Source organism: Triturus cristatus, chromosome 9 (genome assembly GCF_964204655.1).
Source record: "Triturus cristatus chromosome 9, aTriCri1.1, whole genome shotgun sequence".
In the NCBI taxonomy this organism is placed as follows: domain Eukaryota; kingdom Metazoa; phylum Chordata; class Amphibia; order Caudata; family Salamandridae; genus Triturus; species Triturus cristatus.
In genome coordinates this window covers 245,038,895-245,060,297 of record NC_140592.1, presented here as the reverse complement: position 1 = coordinate 245,060,297, position 21,403 = coordinate 245,038,895, and the positions used below count along the sequence as shown (strand labels likewise).

The 21,403-nt window shown below is 42.8% G+C and overlaps 1 protein-coding gene across 1 annotated transcript in view; it reads left to right on the top strand.

The window, feature by feature from the left end:
* The window catches only part of TSEN2 (tRNA splicing endonuclease subunit 2), an 82,301-nt gene that overhangs the window by 52,739 nt on the left and 8,159 nt on the right, over window positions 1-21,403 (top strand). Inside the window, exons 7-8 of the mRNA XM_085624860.1 lie at window positions 6,921-7,059; window positions 8,445-8,481. Of these exons, the coding sequence (XP_085480986.1) occupies window positions 6,921-7,059; window positions 8,445-8,481 (176 nt within the window). The remainder of the gene's footprint in view (window positions 1-6,920; window positions 7,060-8,444; window positions 8,482-21,403) is intronic.

Below are 21,403 nucleotides of genomic sequence, written 5' to 3'. Positions count from 1 at the left end.
TCTGGTGATGGGCCCCTTTAATGCACCCAGTGATTTAAACTGTCTCTGGTATAGGATGTAGGGCCTCACCGGGGATTTGGGATTGCCCTCTCGCATCCTAGTGCAGTTGGGCCATGTAAGGTCGCAATGACCGCTGTGGGGGGGGGGCGGTATGCGGTGTCTCGCGCACGCCTTCTGGAGGTCCCAAAGGCCAGATTGGGACTTTGCTGGTCAGGTATATCCTGTGGGAGGAAAGACGTGCTTCTGGTTGATTAGGGAGATGGGCCGGTAGGAGGTGCTTTCCCTGGCGGGCTTTCCCGGTTTTTGTATAGCCACCACTGTTGCCGTCCTTTGATCTTTAGGGAGTTCTCCTTGTTCTTGGCTCAAGTTGTACATGTTTAATAGGTTTGGGATAATAACAGTAGCATTTCTTTTATATAATTCTTTAGGGATGCCATTCGGCCCTAGGGCTTTTCCAGATTGTACGTTCCCTATCGCTATTGTTAGTTCGTCAGTGGTGAATTCTGATTCCAGCAGCAATGTTTCTTCTTCTGTAAGCCTGGGGAGTTTTATGTCTCGGAGGAACGCCTCTGCATCCTCCTGCCGTATTGTAGTTGTAGGGTTATAGACATCGGTATAGTGAAGTGGCAGCGTGTCTACTATCGTTTGGGGGTCTGTCACTATTTCTCCCATAGTGCTTTGAAGTATTGCCACGCAGCGACTTGCTCGCCCTCGTTTGTCCAGCCATGCCAAAGGCCTACCAGCTTTATCCCCAACTTCGTAAATTGTATGGAGCGTGGCTGTCAATCGAGTTTTTGTGTCCTGCCATAGGTATTCCTTGAATTCTTGTTTTTTAAGATAAGGACGGTGTGTGTTTGTGTCTAAAGGGTCCTGCGAGTGCAATGATTCTAGTTCTCTCAATTCCTGTTCGAGTGTCGATACCAGTCTTGCCTTTTCTCATTTGCGGTCTGTGATGAGGGATATGGCCTGTCCACGGAGAACGGTTTTGTATGCTTCCCACAGAGTGAGGGGTGAGGGGACAGAGGACTCGTTGTCGCTGAAATAGTGCTTTGTGGTCACAGTTAGGCCCTTCCCCGTCCTTTTTGTTTTTTTAGATAGCCTGGGTATATCGGAATATACGGCTTTGGGTAGATGTGTTCCATGTATATTTAACAAACATTGGTGCGTGGTCCGATATTCCCCATGGTAAATGTGTCATATCTATGAATCTTCCAACATTGTCCGCTGATGTCAGTATACAGTCTATCCTGGAGAGACTGTTATGCTCCCCTGAGTGATATGTATATTGTCGTGTTTGTGGGAATTGTGAACGTCGGACGTCGACTAGGCCTATTGCTTCGAGGAAGTCTGCTAGGGGAGAATGTGTTTGGTGGTGTTGTTGGTGTGGTGTCCTGTCCAGCACGTCATTGAGGGTTGCATTATAGTCGCCTCCCAGGATGAGTTCTCCTTTTGGAAGTCGGAGTAGGAATGCCCTAAGCACCGGGAATGCTAACGAGTGCTGGCGGTACATACACACGGTCACAATGTTGACAGATCGTCCCTCCCATTAGCAGGATATGGCCGCAAAACGGCCTTGCTCATCTGTGTACGTGTGTTTGATGATGAGTGGGCATTGTTTCTTAATCAGGATCCCAACCCCACGGGAACCGGATGAAAATTCAGAATGGACTATCCGTTTGAAGCCCCATCTTTTTAGAACCTTACAGGTTGTTCCTTCTAAGTGGGTCTCCTGCAGGAGTATTACAGCTGGCGCTTTACGTTTAAAATATTGTAGTATCAGTCCAATCTTCAGTTTATCTCTGAGGCCATTTACATTCCAAGAAATTAGTGGCAGGTGTAGAGTATGCGCAGACGCGAAAGCCTGGGGACTAGGGTGGGTGGATGTGTGCCTCATTGGAGTCAGTAGTAGAGGAATAGAGATTCTGGTCTCCGAGTAGCAGTCTCTTGCGAGTGTAATGAAAGTGCACCGTAAACCATAACACAGAACACACAAAAAATAAACTAAAGCTAATACAGATAAACATTCGTCCCTCCCCCCTCCCTGCCTCCCTGCATGATGGTTTATGAACTACCTGCCTCCCCAACATTGCAGAGTGCCTAATACCCATTTCCCAGTACCTCTGTAGGGGGTGAGACCACCCCGGTACCCTCCCAGAATATCCCCTTGCATGTTGTAGATTATCTGTTCAGTCGTTCACGAATCCTCAGTGATAAGTACGATCACTATGGCTTCTTCCTGGTCACAGCCAAGGGCCCGTCTGAAAGTGCCACCAGGCGGTGCTGAGGTGGCTATAAATATCTGTGCATATCTGGTCGGTAGTCTTATATTTTCTAGGCCTTCTGTCGATGATCTTGTTGTTCCATCAGTATTGTTCATGGACACTTGACTTTTTGACAGGTTGTATCCAACACTGCTGTCCTTTAATGGGAGGTGTCCCTCCAGCTGGTCATTCCTCCCCATCGGGTCTCTCGCTCGCGGATGCTGCGTCTCTTCGTTCTGACTGTGGTGCGCCTGTTGCTTGTCGCCCATGTTCCTTCCCGGCTCCACCCCTCAAGATAGTCTTGCGCCTCCTCTGGCGTTGTAAAGAACCATACTTTACCGTTGGCTACCACTCTTAACTTTGAGGGGAACATCATGGAGTATTTGAGCTCGCGAGCCCGCAGTTCTTTCTTCACTTCCAGAAAACTGCGACGCTACTTTGCAACTGTGGCTGTAGAGTCGGGAAAGAAAGAAATCGTACTCTGTTCATATCTGACCGGATGGGCCACTCTGGCAGTCTGCAAAATTAGGTCACGATCTTGAAAGTTAAAGATTCGGGCTAGTATAGGCCTAGGGGGCACACCTGGTTTAGGCCTACCTCCTGGGACACGATGGGCTCTCTCGAATGAAGTAGTTGGAGAGACATCGGGCTTGCAGGTGGTTCTGGATTAGAGCTTCCACAAATAGGTCGATGGCTGGCCCTCCTGACTTCTTTGTCTTCTGTTGCAATTCGTTCTTTTACGGACGTTGATGGGTGGTCCGGTAGCTCCTGGTTTGGCTTATTGCAGGCAGATTTATCTAATTTGGTTTGATGTGTGACATGCTGACCCCGTCCTCCCATTGTGCCAGGTACATGTAGATTTATATGTCGGAGTCAATTTAGGTGGTAGTACACACCGTTGCCTGCCTGTGCCAAAAGCAATTGCACTCGGGCTTTTGGGTTTCCTACCCCTAGGGTCTGGCACTGTTCTTTGGGGCGTCGACGGATTGTACTTAGGGGCTGTGTCACTAGGTCTCCTTATCACCCTTAATCTTTGGTGCGGGCGAGTGTGTGCCTTTACTTCGTTTTTCAGTAAGTACACGATTATCCGGGGTGTGCACTAGCCGTTGTGCAGTGGGTGCTCACTTGTTCTTTGGGCCCAGGTTCATGGTAGCTCCGTAGGTAAAGAGGGGAAATTGCTGTTTCCTGGTGCCCAGGCAGTGTGGTTTTCTTCCCTCTTAGATGGATGTTCAGCTGCGGCCGTCCCCGGTTAGGAGCAGGCTGCAGCACTTCTGGTGATGGTCCCCTTTAATGCACCCAGTGATTTAAACTGTCTCTGGTATAGGATGTAGGGCCTCACCGGGGATTCGGGATTGCCCTCTCACATCCTAGTGCAGTTGGGCCATGTAAAGTCGCAATGACCGCTGTGGGGGGGGGGGGGCGGTATGCGGTGTCTCGCGCACGCCTTCTGGAGGTCCCAAAGGCCAGATTGGGACTTTGCTGGTCAGGTATATCCTGTGGGAGGAAAGACGTGCTTCTGGTTTCTTGGGCTGAGGGATCACTGGAGGCCCCGGTCTCGACGTGCCATGTAGGCCACAGTCACTCTCTATGGCAGATCTCGGTGGATTTTTGGCTGGCGCCCACCGCGGGCAGGTCGATCGGTGCCCGTCTCCTTCTGACGTCGTCAAGCATGAGTGCATTCTGATTCAGGTACGGATAAGTGGACGGATGCTTGGGGAATCTTGTGGAGGTCCGAAGCTTCTGTAGGCGGCGGCCATGTTCGTCAGCTGCCGCCCCCCCCCTCTGAGTACATTCTTGTTTCAGTAACGTTCTGTTCTGTAAGTAGGAGCATGCTAGGTCCTTTCAACCTTCTGTTGTTCAGCTAAGAGGGTTTCTCCACGTGAAAGGATGTAGAAACTCTGCAGTTCTTGTAAATATAGCCCTAACAAAAGCACACTGTTTTGAACTGTATCACTTTCTTAGGTCCTTCTTTCTGACCCCAAATACATGAAGGTTACAACTTGTCCTAATTAGTAAAATTGTGCTGCACAGATATCCCAGGTGGCCTCATTTTAAAGTTGACCATTCAGTCACCAACACAACTAGATTTTTTAGCTATCAAATTGCATAGTTCGAAATCCATTGATAGTCCATTTGTGATCAATTATCATCCCTGTAACCCTGCAACGTATCTCTTGCTGTAACAAACCATTGGCTTTGCAAATCTTTCAATAATAATTTGTGGAAACTGGTTTCATTTTGTTTTCTTTCGGGAAATGCTCTAATTCTTTCGTTTATAGCGAGACTGGCTGCTTTCATTCCTAAAAATCTAACTGCTTGTTTGATCAAAAGAATGAAAAGAAATAGCGCATTTCTCCAGCATTAACTAGTCTTCATGTATTTGAGGTTTCAAAATAATTTCAAGTGCCTAAACAATCTGTCACTTCGTGACAGCTTTTCGGTAGACAGGATGCAGGTCTATTTACCTATGCTCCGGTGAGAGGAATCTTGTAGCATTCAGAAAATTCCATTCAGCCCTCCAGTTAGGGTTCTTCTTTTCCCCTACGCATATGGGGGCTAATTCACAAACTGCATTTTGTGGTAATTTTAGCAGTACCTCAATAGAACTACTAAAGTATTACAAAATGCTATTCACAAATCTACCTGTGTAAATCCCCAACAACATCTTTCCTTTCTTTTCTATGGGGAGATCCTCCTACATGTAAGTTTATTACATTGTAATAAATATAGGAGGCTCTGGGGTAATGGCTGGAAAAAGGGGGCATATTTACTACTAAATGGGAAAGGGATTAGAGAGAAGTAAGGGAGCGGTTTGGGGGGGACATGCGCCAGCGCACAAACGAGCAAAACCATGGCTTTTCACAAACTACACTTATTAAAGTTACTACAGCCAAAAGAGACCCAAAACAGTAGTAAATAACTCCAGTGAAGAGCCGTAGTCAGTCTAGCACCACACATGGTCAACTGCTGGTACTGCAACATCCCCCCCATAGAAAATAATGGAGGTAGGGGCTTAAAATAAAACCCCACAGTTAATAATGGTAAATTAAATAAATTTAAAAAACTTACAAATATAAATATAATATAATGTTGATAAAATATCTAAACAAAACAAATTATTTAATTATAAAATGTTAACCTTTTTTAATGTATGTTATTTTAATATTTGTTGTTAAAGTATAATTAAACTACTTTTAATTCTGTGCATCACCTAGAATAAGTATTATTGCATAATATTTTTTTTAACTATAGGTGGCAATTTCTTTTTTAATTTTAATTCAAAATTAATGTAATAGTGCTGTAGCATTTCTTGTGTTCTACATTTAAAATAAATACATTTAATATATATATTAACGTTTAACATGAAGTGGCGAGGGTACATTTAATATTTTATATGTGTTAATTTGTAGATATGCTGGAAAAAGGGGGTATATTTACTACTAAATGGGAAAGGGATTAGAGAGAAGTAAGGGAGCGGTTTGGGGGGGGGACATGCGCCAACGCACAAACGAGTAAAACCATGGCTTTTCACAAACTACACTTATCAAAGTTACTACAGCCAAAAGAGACCCAAAACAGTAGTAAATAACTCCAGTGAAGAGCCGTAGTCAGTCTAGCACCACACATGGTCAACGGCTGGTACTGCAACATCCCCCCATAGAAAATAATGGAGGTAGGGGCTTAAAATAAAACCCCACAGTTAATAATGGTAAATTAAATAAATGTAAAAAACTTACAAATATAATATAATGTTGATAAAATATCTAAACAAAACAAATTATTATTTAATTATAAAATGTTAACCTTTTTTAATGTATGTTATTTTAATATTTGTTGTTAAAGTATAATTAAACTACTTTTAATTCTGTGCATCACCTAGAATAAGTATTATTGCATAATATTTTTTTAACTATAGGTGGCAATTTCTTTTTTAATTTTAATTCAAAATTAATGTAATAGTGCTGTAGCATTTCTTGTGTTCTACATTTAAAATAAATACATTTAATATATATATTAACATTTAACATGAAGTGGCGTGGGTACATTTAATATTTTATATGTGTTAATTTGTAGATATGCCTTTATGCTTAATGGTTTGATGTGTATTCATGTCTGGAGGTCTTTTGGTGTTTGTATGAGATCAGAGACACCACTGTTTGAGTGAGATATATGTATCCCTTTAAGTCAGTCGAGCTGTGGGCAGTTGGATGTATGTTGGTTTGGTATCCCCTGCCTGTATACAGGTGCATTATTCAGTGCCTCCCCTCTGCTTTTGAGGGATACGACTATTTCCAGAAGGCACAGAAACTCATCAAAGCTTAAACACTGTTTTCTCACTGAATCATAATTGACTCAAACATAGTGGGTTGCATCTGTTATTCTAAATAAGGTGCTTGCGAAATGCATTCCTTAAAAAAGATGAACTCTCGTAGTGCTGAAGCCAAGGACAAACGATTCAGGGGATTGTTTTGTACAAGTAAATTGTGTTATTCCTTTCTCGTGCGGAAATAGTCCATCATTAGATATATAGTTTGCAAAATTGCAGCATCATTGTGTTTATTTTGGAAGTTGAATATCTTGCCAGATGTTTATTAAAATAAATGTATTAGTGCCAATGACTTTAAGAACATTATTTTCCTGGCTGTTGTGTGAACGTAGGAGCCTTTACCCATTCTGAAGCTATGGGAAGTCTTCAGCGAAGTGCAGCCTAGTTTCAGATCAACATATATGGCTTACCACTACTTCAGGAGCAAGGGCTGGGTGCCCAAAGTAGGACTGAAGTATGGCACAGATCTCTGTAAGTAAAACTTATTTAAAAAAACCCTATACCATGTAAGCAGTGCTTGCTTTGAGCACGTAAAGCCTGAAAAGTCATTGTCAGTGTTTTGGAAATTCTGAAGGATGTATGCAGCAAATGCTTGAAAGCCAGTTGTTTGGGCATTCAAGCAAGTTGCAAGACATCTGTTTGTTAACAAGAATTAACTCTCTACCTCACTTCATTCCAGTGTACGAAAAAGGGAATATTTACTCTCAATTGGCTAAACACATAATGATTTGTATCGGTGATGAAAGAGCCTGCAATAAAGTTGAAAATGTATAATGTTTTAGGTCAAAGCGGTATTGTATAAAATACCAAATATTACAATGGGCTTTCGGACATCTGGTTGCTTACCATTAGTTGGCTTTCTCGTCAGTTTCATTTTCTTGCTTCTTATTAGATGGCTTAATCTCCCTGTGCCTATCAAAAAAGAATGTGTCCTCATGTAATGCAACTACTGCTATGTAAAGCGCTCTGACACCCGATTCGGGTCAAGTTCGTGCTATATAAACTCTGTATAATAAAAAAAAATGGCTTTTCTACCTCTTGTGTTTGTCCCACCCCTAGGGCATGCCTTCCTTACAATCCTTTTGACTGGATGACTTGTACGCTTCCACTACTCACATTAAGAGAACTATTTTCATTTGCTTTTAGCACGGCATGGGATTGCCTGTATAATCTTGCTCGTTTCCTCATGTGCAGCTTCCTCGCCTTATTTTCTCCTCACTTCCCCTGCTACCCATGCTCTCAAAGTTGCTCATGCTCCACCATCAAGCTAGTTCATTGCTTCCACTACCACTTACATTCCAGCTGATTTTTATTTTATTCCTCCCCTCCCTCCCAACTTGCCCCATTGCTCCCCGAGACAAATCCCAACCCCCTGCCCTAACGGTTCTAATAGTAACTTTGTCCTGCTACTCCTCAGTTGCTACCCCCCACCTATCTTGATGTGTTTTTAAAAACTTTTTTTGGTGGGGGGCTGGGGGCAACGCACGTAATTTGCCTTTTCTTTAACAAACACATTCACATGCCTTATATTTATTATTACGAAAAGTAAATAAAAAAGATGGTGGCAGCTTCCCGTCGCATGCACGTACACCTCATCATGCTTTCTTTTCTGTTTTTACTGATGTAAAACAACATCAGCAAGCAGTATTGGCTATGCCAATAGTTCTGCATTGGCAAAGTCAAAAAGCAAGACCTATTGGATTTTACTATTATTGTTTATGTTTGTGATTGTAACAACAAAAGCTGGTGATAAATTTGTAATCATGGAAGTCTATTGGTGTAGGGGAAAGTGAATATTAAATCTTCATCATAGCTAACTTTTGTTTTTAAAAACATGTGATTTCCTGTTGTTTCAGTGCTGTATCGGAAAGGCCCTGCTTTCTACCATGCAAGGTAAGGAGTCATCATTTTTTAAAATACTTAAATAGTAAGCCACTTAGGATGATGTGTTCGCTAGTAAGTTTTCATTGTGTATTGATAAATATTACAGCTGTAGGTAAAATGTTGATTATTTATGAATTAAGCACAGTAAACAGTAGCTATGGGCCAGATGTATCAAAGGTTTTCCCGTTTGCAAACAGGCCGATTCGCAGAATCGACCCGTTTGTGAACGGGATAAAGCCTTTTGGGATGTATCATCCCAAACGCCATCTCAAAATAAGGAATCGCAAAATTTGCGATTCCTTATTTTGAGGATGCATTTAAGGAATCGCAAATTGCGATTCCTTAAATGCAATTTTGCCAGCACCCAAAATTTGTGATCTGACCTTAAGAAATCGTAAATTACATTTAGGGCATGTATGTGTGCCACATGTGCACACATGCATATTTCAGGGGTGCAACAGGGTGTCCTTTTGGCACCCTTGCACCCTTGCAATTGCATTCGCAATTTGCGAGTACCTATTGGGTACTCGCAAATTGCGAATGCCTTCCCATTTATTCCTATGGGCCTCTAGGCCCATAGGAATGAATGGGAAGGTATTCAATAATTGCAAATCGCAATTTGCGATTCGCAAATAAGGAATATGTAGGAATCGCAATTATTATTGCGACTTACATAAATTGCATTTTGAGAGTCCTTAATAGCGAATCGGTAAAATTCGTATTAAGGACTCGCAAAATAAAATGATGATACACCTGGCCCCATGTGTTTTTGAAATAGAAAAGCATACAAAGGTGGAGGGAGAGGAAGGAAACTTGGGTAATGGATGCGCCATAGCTTACATATGTAATACATAAGAGAAATAATGCCTTGTGGGAAAAATAAGTTGAAATTTTGCTTGCATTGATTGGCATTTCATCACAGAAATGTTCTGCTGATTCTGGTTTCCTTCAACGGTGCAGAATTTTATACTTTTATTTTCCATATATTCATTTCCGATTATTAAATCTCAAGCATGGCCACAGGTCATTGGAGCATTACAATTAATACAAAGTTGATAGTGTACATTAATATGGCAAAAGTACACGCACGCACAGGTACTTTGCTTATTCAAGATCATTTTATACAGTAACACAAAGCGACAATACAAAACGATAAATATATACATGTGTGTCTGTCTATAAAGATATTTGCAAAAAATACAGTAAAGTTTCAGTGGGCCCTACAAAATTGAAATATACAAGTAGGAATCAAGATAGAACAGGAGGTTCCTGAATACGTTTTTTTGAAAGCAGTTATAAAAGCAGAGCTTAATTGAACGCAAGAAGTTAACCAATGAGTTCCCCAGTATAACAAAAAAAAGTATATCCATTAGAAAAATAATACTCTTAAAAGGGGATTAGGTCCAGATGAAATAGTAAAAAGAAGAGGAAATATATAAATGGGTAGGAAGACTACTTCATTGTTGCCTCCGATTGGAGAAAGAGAAGAAAGAAAGGTAAAAAGTCTCCACAAAGAGGATCATGGTGTGGAAATCAGAATCAGAAGTGTGAAGATGGCACCATGAACAGAAGGCATTTAGAGCCAACCTGTTTAGAAGTAAATTTGCAGTTTAATATGGATCACTGACACACTATTGTTGCAAGGAATATTGTTGTCAAAATATTGTAAAAAATGATATTGTTTAACATATCGTGAACATATACTTATAATGGTAAGTACAAAAAGTGTCAGAAAAAATATCGTTTACACTAATATCGTCAAAAAATAGACAATATAAATTTAAAAAAATAGAGTTCAAAGTAGTAAATGTTAAATATTTTAATGTCATTTTGATATAATGTACATTAAATATATTCCACAAACTTTTAATACTATATAAGTGTGTGTATGTTTAGATACACACACATACACACTGAACAAAACAAAGGTTTAAGTAACGTTATAGTTAAGTGAATATGTCAGTGTGAACATTAACATTTTGAACAAAAAAACACAGAAATTCACTAATTACAGCTAGCAGCGCTAACTATAACTTGTGCTCCCACCATGCACTGCTTATGACCTCATGTATGACATTACTCATGACGTGTTATGACATAATTTATGACATCACTGATGACATCATCCTATGAGTGTGCAAGTTTTTTTTACAGATTACATTGTGGTGAGTAACTACCATATTAATTCTACGTAATTTTGTACAGCTTGAGTGCAACTAATGGGTGCAAGTGTTTACAAAACGTGTGTGCTCTTAAAAAAGTTTGAATTGAGAGAGTGGACAGCAAGTGGCATATGATTAAGGTATGATAGGTATGACTTTCGGCAGAAGGAGGAGGGATTGTGATCTTGTAAATGAGTTGTGGGAAATTTGCTGAAATAGCGAATACTCAAACGTGAATATGTCAGAGTAGGTTTTGCTCAGGAGGCTTGCAGAGGATGGAAGGAAAGGAAAGGGACATTTGAAGATAGAATAGAAAAGGATAAGCGACAAGCAGAAGTTTTAATTAAAGGACAGTTGTTTAATGCTGGATTTAAGGAATGTATTATATATTATATATTTTTCCAAATTACCCGCTCCAATTCAAGAACATGCCCCAACACAGCTCGGGTTCATAACACGTGAGTTTATTGTCACTGCACTAGGATCTTAAACATTCTTCCTAGTGTGCAGTTCATAAATCGCTTAGCAGACGCGTTTCGCCTGGAATGCCTTTTTCAGTGCAGTTTACAAGAGAAGGGTTTACCGTCTATAGGTCTTTGAAATAAGTGTATGCTAAACTCCCTTTGGAGGATATTCCCACAACTAAAATATTGGAACCAATAAATCAGTATTCTATATTTTACTTATTTAAAAACATATTAAATAATTAATTTCAATTATTAATTTAGTAACTAATTTATTATCTAACCACCATAGACCCCTACAAAGCTAGCAGTCCACAATTAAAATATAAGTAAAAAAATAAGTATTCCATAAATTACATAATTGAAATCAATTAAATAATTAACAATTAGTAATTGTTAATTATTACCTAATTTACTTCCCACCGTACACCTTACAAACCCAACAACCTCCCAACACTATAAATTACTATAAAAAATATATTTTTTTAAATAACCTCTATATAAACAATAGTAACACATAAAATTAATGTATCAACTAAAACTCATTCAAATAATTTAAAAAAGGATATTTTTTACCACTATATAATTGAAAATATTAAAAACAATATTACTCTTCAGTATTGTTAAAAATGATATTACTCGCCTAAATAAATCTGCTATTCTTGTCAAGCATATTAGTCCTTCATGATATTTGTGAATCACAATATTTATTTTCCGATATTTCTCCCTCCCAATATTTTAATCTGATATTCTGTCCTAACACTGTTTAATATCATTCTTGAATGACATATGGGGAGTAGTGATGCAGAAAACAGGGTTTGAATTGCAGATTCTGGTTGTGCAGGCAGTATACAATTGAGAAACACTGCAGTGTGTTTTTGAATAGTAGGGATTCCAGTCGAAGAGATGTAGTCAACTAAAAAGAACTCTATGATTTACTTCAATAGTAATGTTGTTCATATTGTAATTGCATTTTTATAGTGTTTGCTACTCCTGACATTGAAGTGCTTTTTACTTCAGAACCCAAGGTTAGTGGCTAATCCAATGGTTATTGAGATTAATCTTGTTTGATATTAAATTAATAAAAGTTTGGTGTGATCATTTGCGGGTGATATGTGGGTTCACACAAATTATTTGTGGGATGAATTGTAGGCTAGAGGAGATTAATTATTGTTAGGTACCAAGGAAACAATGAAAGGTTTTGAGACAATGTCAGTTATTTATGTAGGGGTTTAGGAATCTATAGATAAAAGGCTTTTTGAAATGTCATGTCACCAGAGGATGTAAATTGTAGAAATAAACATTATTTGCACGTGGGATAGTGCCATATTAAGTACCTTTGATAATCTAGCCTGCAACAAAAGTCATTTGACTACACAACCAGTTTACCTTAATGGCCGGTCTTTGCCTGCAGCGTGGCAATTCTTTTTTTTTTTTTTTAATGAAAAACAGGATAAGCCATAGAAATAAGACTCTGATTGGGCTGCTAACATGGACAGATACAAATGATTACAAAACACCCCTCTTCCCCAAAATACTGCACATTATTTGTGCTCTTCCAAATCTTCTGAGAAAAATGTGACATTACAAGATTTTCAGATGTTAATGCAGGGACACTAAGCAACTTTGTAGAGCAGTCAGTCTGTCTGGCAACACGGACACTGACCAAAGAAAGACCTAAGCTGGCATACCTGACGCACCAACAAAATAATCTGAAAACGTGCCCCGTCAAGGAAATGACTGCTAAGAGAATAATGATATAGTGAAGGGTGAAATGATGGCGCAGAAGGGGATGCATTTAATCTCTAGCTGAAGTATTAGTGAAATGGAAACTAGAAGGCAGCACAGCTTTGTGGTCTTATAGAACAGATACTACTGCAATGTTTACCCTGGGCATTGTTCAACTTCTCCCACTTTACTAAATCAGTACCCAAATGAAAGTAAAGCTGTAATACCATGGGGAAACTCTAGCCTTCTTTGGTAGTGATTGTACACACTAAACTAATTCTACGGCTTACTTAAAGTTCTCGTAATACAAGCGTGATGGGAGAGTCACCATGTGACAGGCTGTTCCACCATGAACCAAAATATAAATAGGCAAGACAAACACAGACTATTTGCCCAAAGCCTAGTCAGTTCCACGACACAAAACACATAGGGCTTTATTTCAATGTCTGGTGGACTTGTGTCTGCCTGACACCGTTTCGGATACGGGTTTGACTGCTGAATTTAGATGTGACTGCACTTAGTGTGGTTGCAAGCTCCCATACAGAAAAGGCAGTATGTGCTCATCCCTGCACCATGTGGAAGGCACCTCCCGGTGCCTGCCACACGGTCTCAAACCCCAACCTGAGGTCGCTGGCTGAAGGGAGCCCTGCAAGGGGCTCCGAAAGTCGTTTTCCAACAGGGTTTCCATGTCGAAAGCCCGGCATGGAAACCCTGCCAGAAACCGAGATCGTAATCCGGACGGCGTAAAACCCCATCCATAGGGATTACGTGCCGGTTCCGACTGGCAGACAGACTCCTTGAACCCGTCGGAAGCCAGCCTGAGTGTCCAGCCGGTTTCAAAACCGACAGCCTCCATTGTAATGAGGCTGTCGGTTTTGAATCCCCAGCCCCATTCCAACACTGGACCAGACCACAAAGGACCTGCATAGACATGGATCTGAAATAAAAGAACATGAGAAATGCAGTGTAACCAGCCTCAGTGGGAGGATTCTGCCATTGGGTAAAAAGTGGCTGGACCAAGAACACTGAACAGTGAAGGGCATGGGCAAGGTGGTCAGTCCAGACTGTTCGACGCTGAAACAGGCAAATAGACCGGGCACGTAAGATGGATCAGACTACAAGAGGGTGCATGTAGTGGAGACCAAATAAAACAAAAATAGCCTTGTTAGAGGGTACATACCTGTTGGTGCACTGGCTGCCCAATAAACTACAGAGTAAAACTAAAGCACCATGAGTTGCTGAGTTCTAACTCTAAGTAAGACATTGCTTCTAACCTTAAGTAATGCAAAAACAACAGTTGATGGACAGAATGCAGAACAATGTCATACATTCACCCCAGTACAGAGATCTGGGCCTAAATCCATCGTTTTTTTGCTCCCCATGCCATTCCAGTTTGAACCCAGCCATATGCAAATCAGTCTTGACCCTGTGCCTCATGGGAACAGTTCAGCCCGAACTGCCAAGCCAGATCATCCCTGAACTGGAAACAAGCATGCTAGGACCGGTTTCGGGGTTTTACCCCTCTTCAGCCAAAATAGCTTGATTCCAGTGGCATGGAGAGCACGGGACTCACGTCTGAGCATACCTGTCCCACTCTGGGTGACAAATGCAAAAACAACAGTTGATGTACATTGTGGATTTCCAAAACACAGACAATGTTGTTCTGCTCTCAGGAAATTAGAGCAAAAAGAATGCCTGATGATGCACTTTGAATTATCAATAGACCCACAAGACCTTTCCCAGTACTTATTAAGAAGCTCAAAATGCGAGACATAAAGAGAATACCTCTAGCAGAATTTTAACCAATACACTTCCTTATCTAGCACCAGGAATGGTTGAAAAATGGTTTGTAGACAAGGGATAGATTTCCTACCTAGCTTTCAGACCTCTTACACCAATGAATTTCTAAAAAAAAATATCCTGTTTGGGACTCTGACAACTTTACATGAAATGGGGAATATTAACAGGTGAAGAGCTCCGAATATGTTAGATCCAACTGAAAGTGGATGGGTGAACAACCACGACCATTTTGTTCAAGAAAACAGTTTATCCTCGGAAGAAAAAACACATATGCAGAAAGCTCCTGCACCAATGTGGGCGTGTTGCCATCCATTAGGAACTTCAAATTTAACAGAAGCTTTAATATCAACTTGTCTAAGGGGAGGAATACCCTGACCCAAAGCTACCCCACCCAGGCAACAGAAAATTTACCATGGTGCGAATTGGGCACAAAAAAAAATGGGGTTTGGTCACGATCACTATACAGTAGTTCATTGACAGTTCAAGTGGCAAAATATTAACGTATGTACAACTGCATGGAAGGAATCATGACACAGATGGACCGTTTCATTCTCTGTTGGCGACGTCTAAGCTGCAAAATCTTAGTCATTTTAAATTTAGTTTCTAGATTTCATATTGAAGGGAACAAGTAAGTAATGTTGAGGATCAATACTTTCGAAATAAACTGACACCTTTTAATCAGGATCCACGAACTAGAACACATTCAAGTTGGAATAGGCCACACTCACTGCCTGATGCACAAAACGCAAACGTCCAGAATCCTGTTCCTTGAAATGCATTCCTCTGTGCTGGTGTTGCAGAGCTTGGACAGACAAAAATAATCTACATCTGGCTTGCTTACTTGAAGTGTACAACTGGTGAAGAAATCAGTGCAACTGTCAATTTAGCAAATCATAAAACCAAGCAACAAAAAAGAAAAAAAACATCTTTGTGGACTTTTTTTCCTCAGGTTTTCAGGAAGAAGGGGCGTATAGGCACTCAAATGAGTGAGAGAATGTATATAACAGGAGATTCCCTGCCTTCAGACAGTCTACGGCTGAGCAAAAAAAGGAAGGACACCTCCTATGTCTTCTGATGTGCTCTTCCAAAGACAGCAAGGGTAGCACCATTTTGTGCTGCAGCAAACCATCTTCCAGGTGCTATTGATACTGCAATCAACACCCATGCACACAGCACATGTATGAGTAAAAGAACCCTAAGGTGGTTGTCCAGGGATTAGTGAAGCGGTTTACAAAACAGGTCCAGAACATTCCCTTTCATATTAGGCACACGTTCACTGACGTTTCCTGGCATTAGAGAAGCAGAACTAATAATTGAGGCATTGCAATAGCTGATTATTGTAGCCTAAGGGACATATTTTGAGTTACTTTTGAACCTGGAATATTCGAATTCTTACTTTAATACATGACATGCAATATTCCATTTTCTGGCAGTCAGCTTGCACCCTAAAAGCTGTGCTTCTAGATTTTAAGTGTATTTGAGAATGCAGAATTGATACTGTGAGTGTTGTTCTTGGACTGCAGTGTTTAAATGTAAATTAAAAGCTAGCAAATAGGAAGTCCTTGGAAAAAAGTTATGGACCAGAATTTATCTTGCTGGTCTTCAGAGAATTGGAGAGAAAATATGCACCACACTTGTATAATTCCTTATTCCATATAAAATCTCAGGACATTTTCAAAAACTTTTTTCTTACCAACTACCTCTCCCAGAGCTAACAGACCTCAATACTATATTTTTGACATAGGAGATTTACAATAGCAAGAGGCTAAGGCCGCTTTCCCCAAAGGTCTGCCACCTTACTGTACACAATTTTAAAGATTCCCTGATCCAGGTATTCCTTCTCATGATAGATAAACTGATCAGTTGTCAAATAACTCTAAGTTTAATAGCAAATGCAAAAACTACTTTTATTTGGTTCAATTTAACTGTGTGTCTACTTCTGCCACCTAAAAAAGCACTTGCAGTGACTTCTCTTCACAGTTCACCTGTCTGTTTTGCTACAGTGGAAATTCCTCGCTAGTATTAAAATACTGATATGTCTTTTCAGTGGTCCACAAAAGTGCTGAGGTGTATGGTTATACAGCTAGAATCGAAGAGCACATATTAAAGCATTGGCTATTTTCCTGTTTTATGGTTCCTGAGGAATCTGTATCCCCCACTATATATAGCACCCTGAGTGGATTAGCCACAGCCCCTTAGATTGGACATATGTCATGGATGTTCCCTTGTAGCCAATTCTCATAAAATAGTCAATGGGGGGGGCGTGGCCAAGGTGTCGATCGGGTGAGACGCTTTTCCACATCTCTCCAACACAGACTACTGCTGGGCGTGCTCGTCAAAGCCACTGAATGGCCGAAGTTCGGAGCCTGATTCTTACAGTGGATAACTTGGCACCCCGCCAAACACCCCTGGGGGGCGACTTGAGGATTGGTTGCACTGAATAGCGGCGATAGACATGCCTCGCTGGAGCCAGGCCTAACATAGCATGGTGTGACCTACCTGGCATCCTGGATCTCTGACCTCCATTGGCTCCTCCCCCGGAGGAAATGGAAGCCGGCCTGCCCGGGCAGAGTGCAGAGCCCCATGCCTGGTTCTCGGCTGGCCCTGGATCGCCAGCTGGTGCCTGCTCAACGTCCGGCAATTGAAGAGGAGTGGGCAGCCTTGGGGCCCGGTATGAGGCTGCTGAGGCTAGACCCTATACTTGGGGCCCGGCGCTGGAGACACGGGGGCTGCTGAGCCACTCCCCCGCCCCCCCCCCGCCCTCCCCCCACAGCCACCTCTTCCCATCAGTGGACTTGTTGATGGGCCTTGGTGACTTGGGAGGGGACCCGCTGCTAGTAAGGCTGGAGGGTCTTGCAGACAAGTCCTCGTAGCTGCTACAGGGTGGCTGGTGCTGCCGTCAGGGATCCCTGGGCACCCTTCCCCGACCCTCTGGGCTGAATGGACCAGGTACATTGCTGAAGCTACGAGTGAACGCACACAGGCCGGAGGCCGTGAGGTTCCTCCATATGCAGAGAAGTGCATCCCTGCCACAATGTGTACTGCACCATTTGCGACCTCTACCTACGCTTCGCTAAGGACTTGAACATCGGTCTGCTTTGTGAGCCACGAGGCTTCACTTGGATGGACTGGACCGGGAGCCTTTGGAATGGTCGCAGGGCGAGGCGGGCTTCCTGTTACTGGTACTCCCTGAAGGTGACAAGTGAACCAGCCACCCTCGGAGTGGGAGGACACAGCGGCCCCAGATTGGCCTCCTAGGTCAGCATTGTATTAAGCAGAGAGTGTGGCACAGGTCAGTGCCTAGCAGCGCTCATCAGCGGCAGTCCTAGCGTGGGCGAGCGTGGATCCTGAGAAAATCCATCTTTGGGGCTCTGGCTTCCAACCTCTCCTGTCGCCTGGGGCTACGACACTCGCTCACCTTGTGGAGTAAATTATTAATCATCTGCTGGTGCAGGGTCTCCACTTCGCCACGGGTTCTTTACGAAGTGAGGAGGACTCTACACTGGAGCGAATTTCAAACCATAGGTCATTTATTAAGCATTCATGAATGGGTCTCCATATGACAAGTACCATAGAGATACTCTAGGAAAGAGCACACTGAACGATGGTTACATGGGTTTTTATAGCAAGAGATCACAAACAAGGGACGCCCAGAGGTAAATAGAGTTTTGGGAAAAACACACAAATGAGGTAACGGCAAGAATCCACAGCCTTGGTGTCTTGTGCAATTGCTACGTTCTAAGACTGAACAACAAGATATGCTATCTGAGTAGACTTTACTTGAGTATTAACCATTGCCTGAAAACCCTTGAGCAGATTGCCAGTCTGTTCTTTTGCGCTGACACAGCCTACAATGCCCCAACCTAGATTCTTTACCAATGTTTATACATATGCGGGGTCAAGGATAGAACCAGGCTGAAAGCAGGGCAGGGGTTAAAATGGATGAGGCACAGTTTAATTAAAAAACAAAAGAATAAGATTTTACATTTTCACAACCTTCTTGTGGCCGCAACGCTCCCACACACCCTTATTGCAGTGACACTATCACCTACGTCGCCATGGCCATGAGTAAAGGGAAGAAGGATCGCTCCGTGAAGGAGATGTTGCTGAAGACCCCAAGCTCTCACACAGATGACTCCTCTCTGGCCCTTCAAAGTGGCAACATCGCTGGATGCCGACAACCCTCTAACCTGCTCATTTATAGAAGCCCTGTTTTCTTCATTGCGCGACAACCTTCAGACTATGAAGAAGGAGATCTGTGATGAACTTAAAGAGATGCAACAGGATATGGATGCCCTCGGCAACAGAGTGGATACGCCTGAATCTAGCTGAAATGAAGAGATTGACAACTCCAACAAGAGATCATGTGTCTATGCGATCAACGCTTAGATTTGCAGGCCCACTCCGAAGATTTGGAAAACCGCTTGTGCCGCAATAACATCCGCATCAGAGGGGTTTCGGCTGGACCAGAGGGTTTAAGATATCACCTCCTTTGTCATTTACCTTTTTAGTATGATTCTAAAAGCATCTCCAAATGTTTAAATTAAACTGGATCTCCCTTACTGAGTGGGACCAAGGAGATCTGTACCCGCACCACCTGTGGACATCCTAATGTGCGTCATTAAATTCCAGCTGAAGGAGCGCATCCTTCAGCTAGGACAAAGGCCCAATCCAGTTTTGTGGACACAAACCAACTTTATACCAAGACCTAGCCTTATCAACTCTTCAAAAGCGTAGAGCATTCCGACCGATCATCTCCCATCTTCAAACTACTGTAGTGTCCTACTCATGGGGCCACCCCTTTCACCTGATCTTTCGTCTCGAAGGGGGAATTCCATCAAATCCAGTCGCTCAAGGTGGCCTGTCAGTTGCTGGACATAGAAGTGGACTCCCCAGAGCAGTCTGCATCAGCCTGCCCGGAACGAACAAACCACAAAGCTGGAAAATGGAGATCTGTCAAGCACTCACCCACAAAGCTCCGACTGACAATGGCCAAAGAAGGACAGGCGGTCCTAGCATCGTTCACTGAAGAATCCACGGATCCAGCACCAACCTGATGAAAACCATGCTCCCTTGCCATTGCTCTTCACCTATGTTTGTCTATTCTCCCTCTCCTGTTTTGCAGGTTGGGTGTGCGGGGAGGGGGGGAGCAATGGCCTCTGTTTTCCTCCTATCTCTATTCTCTCCAAAGGGGATTTTGCCCAGGAAATTGACATTATTCGTCATGTGTTGTTATTTGTTAGTTTGGTTTCTATTGGGGATTTAACTTCCCTCTACTCCAGGGTCCCTTCCAGCAATGATCCCTCCACAAAAGGACTCCCTAAATTGCAACCTCTCTCTTGTTGCTGATGGCTTCTCGCGTGATCAAGCCCCACTCTTCCAAGTAGCCTCAGTGATTGGCCTACCCTACTGTTCCACTAATGGCAACCGATCTTAAGATTATCACCTTTAATGTGTCTCAATAACCCAATTAAGAGACACGCCATACTGTCATACTTGGAACACTTGGGAGCCCATATATGCCTCCTTCAAGTAGGCCGAAATTAAAGAGAGACTGTTGGCCTGCTCAGTCTCGATGGGTTCACATAGCTTCACTCTGGCTATGGTGTATGCCCCTAACGATGGATAGGAACCTTTTATCTGTCGTGCTACGGCAGTTATCCGGGTCATCCGAACGGTCATTGCTGCTGGGATGGATCCTTTGATAATGACTTAGACCGCGTGGCTCAACGTCAGGGCCAGTCTGGGGCTGTCTCCTGCAAGGGGGTGCAGTGGTCTGGAGGACCCTCCATCCTCAAACAAGGGATTTTACCTTCTATTCCCATGCGCACAAGATATGCTAGGATAGATCATTTTATGAGCACTTCAGGGATCGTATCTTAAGCTAAATCATCCAAGATAATACCTTGCTCTCCTTATCCATTTCCCCGTCCTGCCCACCTCCCAAAACATGGCGTCTCCAAAACACGCTACTGCATTGCCCTGCAGTCGTCCAGCAAACCAACCAAGCGTTAAAGGACTTCCTAGCCATTAATGATAATCCCGAGACCACCATCACCACTCTTTGGGAAACTCTGAAGGCAGTGATCAGGGGAGAGTTCATTCCAATCTCATCGGCAGATAAAACAATCAGCAGAGACAAGTGAGACCATCTCTCTAGACAGTTCCAGGAGCTGGAGCGTATCCATAAAAGGACGGGCACTCATCTGGTGTGGCAACACCTTAAAGCCGCACGCTCCCAGTTGGCAGTCTCAATCTAGACAGGGCAGAGTATTCTGCACCTTGTCTGCGCCACACCTTCTATGTTGGGGGGGTTAGATGTAGGCACCAGTTGCAAACAGACTCCGTGTCCAGCAACAAACGATGAGTCTCAACCATGCTTAACTCAGCTGGTGTGGAGCAGAGGGAGGACCCGAACATAGCGGAGATGTTCCATCAGTTTTATACCGACGTTTATGCTGCTCAGGAGCTCCCCTTAGATATCCAATCCCACTATCTCCTGGAGCCTCCACCTCCAGATTAACACAGGAACAGGCTGCGGACTTAGACCGCCCGATCAGTATCGAGGAGGTGGTCTTCGTCATCGCTCCTCAAAAACCGCTCAAGTCCCCAAGCCGTGACGTATTTTCAACACTTTTCTAGAAGGCGTTCTGCCCCATCCTAGCTCCTATCCTTACCAGGGTATTCAACGCAATTGGAGACCATGCTGCGCTCCCGTCTTTGATGTTACAAGCCTCCATTGTGGTCATCTCGAAGCCCGGGGAGGATGAGCAACAC